Source organism: Galeopterus variegatus, unplaced genomic scaffold, assembly GCF_000696425.1.
Source record: "Galeopterus variegatus unplaced genomic scaffold, G_variegatus-3.0.2 Scaffold23090, whole genome shotgun sequence".
Classification (NCBI taxonomy): Eukaryota; Metazoa; Chordata; class Mammalia; order Dermoptera; family Cynocephalidae; genus Galeopterus; species Galeopterus variegatus.
Window position 1 is genome coordinate 1 of NW_007749201.1, and position 6,051 is coordinate 6,051.

General features: G+C 58.2%; 1 protein-coding gene across 1 annotated transcript; it reads right to left on the reverse strand.

Annotated features, from left to right (window-relative positions):
* Positions 1 to 4: 4 nt before the first annotated feature.
* On the reverse strand, positions 5 to 2,790 carry LOC103583444 (serine/threonine-protein kinase SBK1; the record flags this gene model as incomplete). Its single annotated transcript, XM_008564755.1, has 3 exons — positions 2,565 to 2,790; positions 952 to 1,154; positions 5 to 211 (listed from the first exon to the last, which is right to left on the reverse strand). Coding segments are annotated over exons 1-3 (636 nt in total), but the record flags the coding sequence as incomplete, so codon positions are not given.
* Positions 2,791 to 6,051: the final 3,261 nt, after the last annotated feature.

Here is a 6,051-nt window from a genome sequence, read left to right on the forward strand (position 1 = left end):
AGGGGATCGTGCCGCTGACACGCTTCACGCGGCAGCCCACGCGGCGCGTCATACCGAAGTCGGCCAGCTTCACGCGGCGACACTCACGGTCGAACAGCAGCACGTTCTCCGGCTTGATGTCGCGGTGCACCAGCTGCCGCCCGTGCATGAAGTCCAGCGCCAGGCCCAGCTGCTGCACGCAGCGCTTCACCGTGTCTTCGGGGAGCCCCACCTGCGGTGGCCCGGGGCAGAGCCGCGCTCAGGGCCAACGTGCTCGCCCATGCCCCACCGCCCCTCCCCAGGTCCTACTCAGTCCAGGCCCCACCACGTGCTCCGCGTGGCCCACCCTGCCCCGATACCGGTGCCAGCCGCTCTCCGCCACCCATCCCACCTGGGCACCCCTCCTGCTCCCCCTGGCCAGGCAGTTTTCTCCTGCAATCCTTTCCCCAACAACTGCAGCAAACCCCTTCCTGCACAGTCTCATCAGACCGTCAAAGTTGGTGGCTAGCTACTGTGCCCATTTTCCCTATAGGGACATTGAGGCTCTGGAAAGTCTTGTCACTTAGCTACCAAGTGGCAGAGCAGATTCAAACCTAGTGCCTGGTATCCTCCCCTTCTTCCCCCGCTCTCCAGGCTCCAGGGTCCCTCCTCTGAAGCCGCCTTCCCAGGTGGACCTGACACCTCTAGGCAGCTCAAGGAGGGTGCTGTTGAACTGTACCCTGTCACTCCAGCTGTTCCTGCAGAGCGCTTATCTCAATCTGTCATTATCTGGCTGACTGTGGAGTGTCCCCACTAGAACCAGGGCACGACCTTTGTCGTCTTCACTGTGCATCCCCAGCCCCCAAACAGTGACAGACATACAGTAGGTGCTCAATAAATACTTGTTGATTAAATGGTCTGACTTCTTCCCCACTCTCACACTCTGGGGACCCGAAAGACCATCTCCCTTCCCTATGCCACCATCCCAAGTACCTGGGGAGGGATGATGTCAAACAGGTCCCCAGCGGGCGCGTACTCCTGGGCGAAGACGTAGCAGTCCTCCGTCTCAAAGACCACGTCGAAGACCTTGATGATGAAGGGGCTGGAGGAGAGGCTGTTGGTGACGCTCACCTCCCGCAGGAAGTTCTTCAGCTTGGTTTTGCTCTTGTTCACAAACTTCAGGGCCATTTTCGTGCCTGACAGTGGCAACAGCAATGGTGGTGAAGCCCCCTCCCCATGCGTCCCTGCACCTGACACATACCCATGACTGTCTGCATGGCCTGTCCCAGCGACAAAGCACAATGGGGCCCCCAGCCAGCATGACTGCCCTCATCTTACAGATGGGAAACAGACCCAGAGAGGGGAAGGGACTTGACAAAGGCCATGCAGCAAAGCGGGACCCGCCAGGGTCTTCTACAGCCCATCTGTAGCCTCCATGAGGTGGGCATTGGGGAGGGCCTGGTGGCCCATTTTCTGCCTGCTCCCATTTTCTCCTGCCACACTATACACTTGTTTATCTTGTCTGTCTCCCCCAGCCCAGGAACCTCTGTCTTGTTTCTTGCTGTGTCTTCAGAGTGTGGCACACAGTAGGTGCTCAGCAGATGTTGGTTATATGGTTGGATGGATAAGAAGAAAGGAGACGCTGCGAGGCCCACGCCCCCACCTCTGTGCTTGGGCAGGCGTCTGTACCCACCTGTGCGAGTTGTGTGATGCACATGCGTGTGTCCACAGGGCACTCACACATCGCGGGCCCTGCCTTCTGCACTTCCCACTCACAACTCATGCTTCATAATGACCCTATGGGGCGGACACTAATGTTACCCTATTTTACAGAAGAGGAAACTGAGGCAGAGAGGTTAAGTCCCTTGCCCAGGGTCACATAGCAAGCAGGTAGCAAAGCTCAGGTGACCCCATGGCCAGTGTTCCTCCTGCTGCCCTCAGTTGGCGCAGCTGTGGGAGCTCACGCAGCCCCCGCCCAACTGGCAGGGTGGGCACCACTGTGAGCCCACGGTGTAAGGGAGGCACCAAGCTCAGTGGCTAAGCAAGAAGTTTCTAGAGTTGACTACTGGGTCTCATCCTAGTTCAAACTCTCTGTACCTGCATGACCTTGGCTAGGTGACTGAACCTGTATGGGTCTTGGTGTCCTCATCTGAGAAATGGAGATGGCCATACTGATCTCACAGGTTCATCTCCCAGCACCCTTTAAGTGTGCTGCCCTGTTCCTGAGGACCCCCCCCCCACAGCTCTCTGTCCACCTCCCTGGGGTCAGCTATCACCAATATATAACCACCAGCCCTGCTCTCTCCTCAGAGCTCCAGAGGTCCCTGGGTGCATCCCCTTGGGTGTTGCAAGGGTGCTTCAGATGACCCCAAAGCAGTCCCCTCCAGTCTGGGCACTCCATTTGGCCCCAAATTCTTCCCTTGTCCCATCTGCCCAGTCCCTGCCTGCCTGGGCCTCTTTAGGCCCCACCCTCTCCACCTGGGCCACTGACTCAGCCTCCTTGCTAGCCTGCTGGCCTCCCCAGAAAGCACCAGAGAGGCAAGCTGGAATGCCAACCATGTTCCCCCACCCCGCTCTTAAAATCCTGTCACCCTGCAGACACTTACCTGTGCCCTTGTGGGCCACCAGGTCAACCTTTCCATAGGTTCCTTTACCCAGCTCTCGGACCAGCTCGTAGTGCTTGGTGACGTCGCTAGCGGCCAGTGTGCGGAGGGTCAGTGCCTGCATGTCTTCAGTGAGAAGGGGCACACCAGCACCCGGCCCAGGGGCAGTCCCTGGCCCACAGCAGGGCAGGGAGTGGGGCGGCTCGGGCTCTGGGCAGCCCACACTCATCTTCTCCCTGTTGGGGGTGTGTATGACATCAGGCCATGGTCCCCTCCTCTGTCCACCTCCTGCCTCCCTAGTGCCCAGGAAACTTGCAGCGGGGCCCAGATGCCAGGCCTAAGGTGACCACAAGGGGGCGACAAGCATCTTTGTTGCCTTCCCCAAAGCTTCGGGGGTCAGGCCTGAACCAGCACTGTCCCTGCCCCTTGCACGTCTCCTGCTGTCATCCACACAGCGTCAGGCAAGGCACATGTATTTATGTTGCACGAAGACACAGCCACACACTGAGTTCACAGGAGTGTTCCCATTCACGAGCATCAATGAAGAACCTGCTGTTTACCAGGTGTTCTTCAAAACCCTGGAGGCAGAGCACTGAACAGACACTTCAGAATTCCTGCCCTCGAGGGGCTTACATCCCAGGGGAGATGGACGATGATATGGTGATCACATGAATTATGTATGATCAAAGGCAATATGGGCTGTTGAGAAAATAAAAATAAGGCAGGGAATGGGGGACTGAGGGCAGAGACTGCAGGTATGGCCACATGCTGACACCACCGCGTGTACAGCGCACGCTGACACAGCCTTCTAATGCCTCCCCACCACAGATGACCATACAGTCCCACTCAGGTACCATAGCACAGCTGCGGTCTCAGCCCCCACTCCAGACATAGGACGGAGCACCTGTGCCACAAAGACACAGCCCTCCCCTCCACATTGACAGCTGGACCAACCCCTTCAGTGTCCACACAAGCGGGGGTGGTCTGCCTGGACGCACCCCTCATAGCTACTGAATTTGTCTCCAAATGGACAGGTGTCCTTGAGTCTACCTGTAGGTGTTGGGGGAGCAGAGAGGTACGAGGGTGGGGGCCGGGGCTGGGAGCAGGAGATCTGGCTCTTGAAAGCTCTAAGTGGTGCCAGTGCGCCAACTCTCCCTATCCAGGGGGTTCTCATGTCTTTCTTTTAAAATTTTATTTCACTTTATTTTTCTACAGTTTTATTGAGGTTTATTTGATGTACAATAAACCACACATATTTAAAGCGTACAATTTGATGAGTTCTGACATATGTCTGTTCATGAAACCATCACTGTGATCGAGGTAACAAACATATCATCCCCCAAGTCTCCTTTTGTCCCTTTATAAGTTCCCAGCCCCGCCCGCCCCTGTCTTGCAACCACTCTGGGGTCTTCATTTCCTATCTGTGGAATGGAGGAGGGTAGAGGGGAGACGAGCCTTGTCCAGGCGGGCATGCAGGTGTGCATATGTGTCTGTGCCAGCCCGGGGAGCCTGCCTCCCGGTGCACCCCCCTCGGACCTCCCCCCTCTCCCAGCATCCCCAGCCTGCCCTGCAGTCCCCCACTCCCTGAGAGATACCATCTGAGAGAAGGCTCAGACAGGAGCCAGACAGCCTGGGTTCAAACCCCAGCTCCATCACTTGCTGGCTGGTTACTTCATCTCCATGCCTCAGTTTCTTCATCTATGAAGGGAATAGAATGGTCTCTCCTTTCTATGGGTCGTCATGAGGATTAAATAAATTCTCAGGCATGAAGACGGGGGAGCTCCCCAAGGGCCCAGCACCCTCACCATGGCCTGCACTCCCTTCCAGGCCCAGAGCCTCTCCCCTCTCTTTGCCTTCCCCTTCTCTCTCAGCACGACCCAGCCTCCCACTTCTCAGGGAGAGGAGGGACATCAGGAGGGAACTTCCTGGCCTCCCACCCAGCCACAAACAGGAGCTCCATCTGCACAGTCCTCTCAGCTGGCTTGGGGGGAGGGAGCCCTCCTCCTCTCCCTCCCCCAAAGCCTTGGCTCCCACCTTCTGCTCCCTTAGGAAACTGCTCCTCCCCTCATGCCCTCCCCGGGCCCCCTTCTGCTCCATTCACGAACCAGCTCTTCGATCCTGTTCTAACAGAACCTGCCCACCCCCAGCTCCTGCCTCTCTTTTCGATCTGAATGTATGCCAGGGACTCTGAAATGCCACATGACTGCCCTGGGAGAGCCTAGTCTGTAGCCTGGACTAGCCCATTTCACACCCCCCCCCAGGAGGCGGGAATGGTGCCAGGCACATGGAAACCCAGTCCTGCTTCCCTTCCTTTCTGCCCTCAGTGGGTTGGATAAACTTGGCACAACACCTGTCACCAAATCTTCCTGCAGTCCCCACTTGGCTGGATGGTACTGGGCTCTCTTTGCTGCAGCTGCCAACTGGGCTGACGTGGAGCAATACCTCTCTGTGGCTGTCTTTCCGTGGGTGCAGGGCTGGACGGGATCTCCTCTGCCAATCCCTGCCAAGGCCTACCCACCGCCTCGGTGATGAGGACCCCGTGTGGGAACACCGAGGCAATCTGCTGTGATGCCACAAGAAGAGAGAAGGCCGTGTCTGCATGAGCACCCTCGGGCCAGCGTGTCCTTGGGTCCTTCCTGTGGAGAGTGTGGGGCTGTCCCTGAGGGGCTCTGGGGAGTACACAGCCCCTTTGCCTTGAACTCTCCACCCCCCACCAGGAGGGCCACTGGGCCGCTCTCCTGACCTGCTTCTCCTGATGCGTGGACTCCCCCAGGGCTGCAGAGGTGGGCGGCCGCATGTGTGCAGGCACACGTGTGTACACATGTGCAATCCTCCAACATCAGGCTTTGGCCCTGCCAGGTCACTTCAGGCGGTTTCTGCATCCCCTGGGAGCTTGACTGGCAGCTGTGAGCCATCCTTCCCTCCCTCCTTCCTCCCGTGCCCAGGGACTGCTGGGAGTTGGCTCATCCCTGCCCCTTGGGCCTCAGAGTTGCCATGGGTAGGTAGGTAGTGGGCTGGGTCAGGGGCACAGCCACAGTGGGGTGGGTTTGGGCCCCCCGTGTGCCCCCACACCCTCAGGTCCAGCCACGCTCTGACCACTACCCTGCACTGCCTCTCTACAGCTTTAGTGTCCCCTGTTCAGTCTCTTCCACCATTCCAGACCAATCTCTACTGCCTGCTACACTTCCCCCTGCCAGACACCCTCTTGTCTCATCTGCAAGTGCCACTCCTCCAGGAAGCCTGCCTTGCTGCCCTAGCTGAGCACTGGGATTCGGACAGGGTCTGTGTGCTGTGCTCTCAGGGCCCCCATTGAGTACTTTGGGGTGGTCTCAGCTGTGTCCCTGTCTGTCCCATCAACAGGCCAAGAGCTCCCCAGGGGCAGGGGCTAGATCATGTTCAACCCTCTCCCTCATCCCCTTCCTTGGTTCATAGGGTCCAGTTTCAGGGTCCTCCCACTGCCCCCTCCCTCCTTCCCCACCTCCCTCTCCCT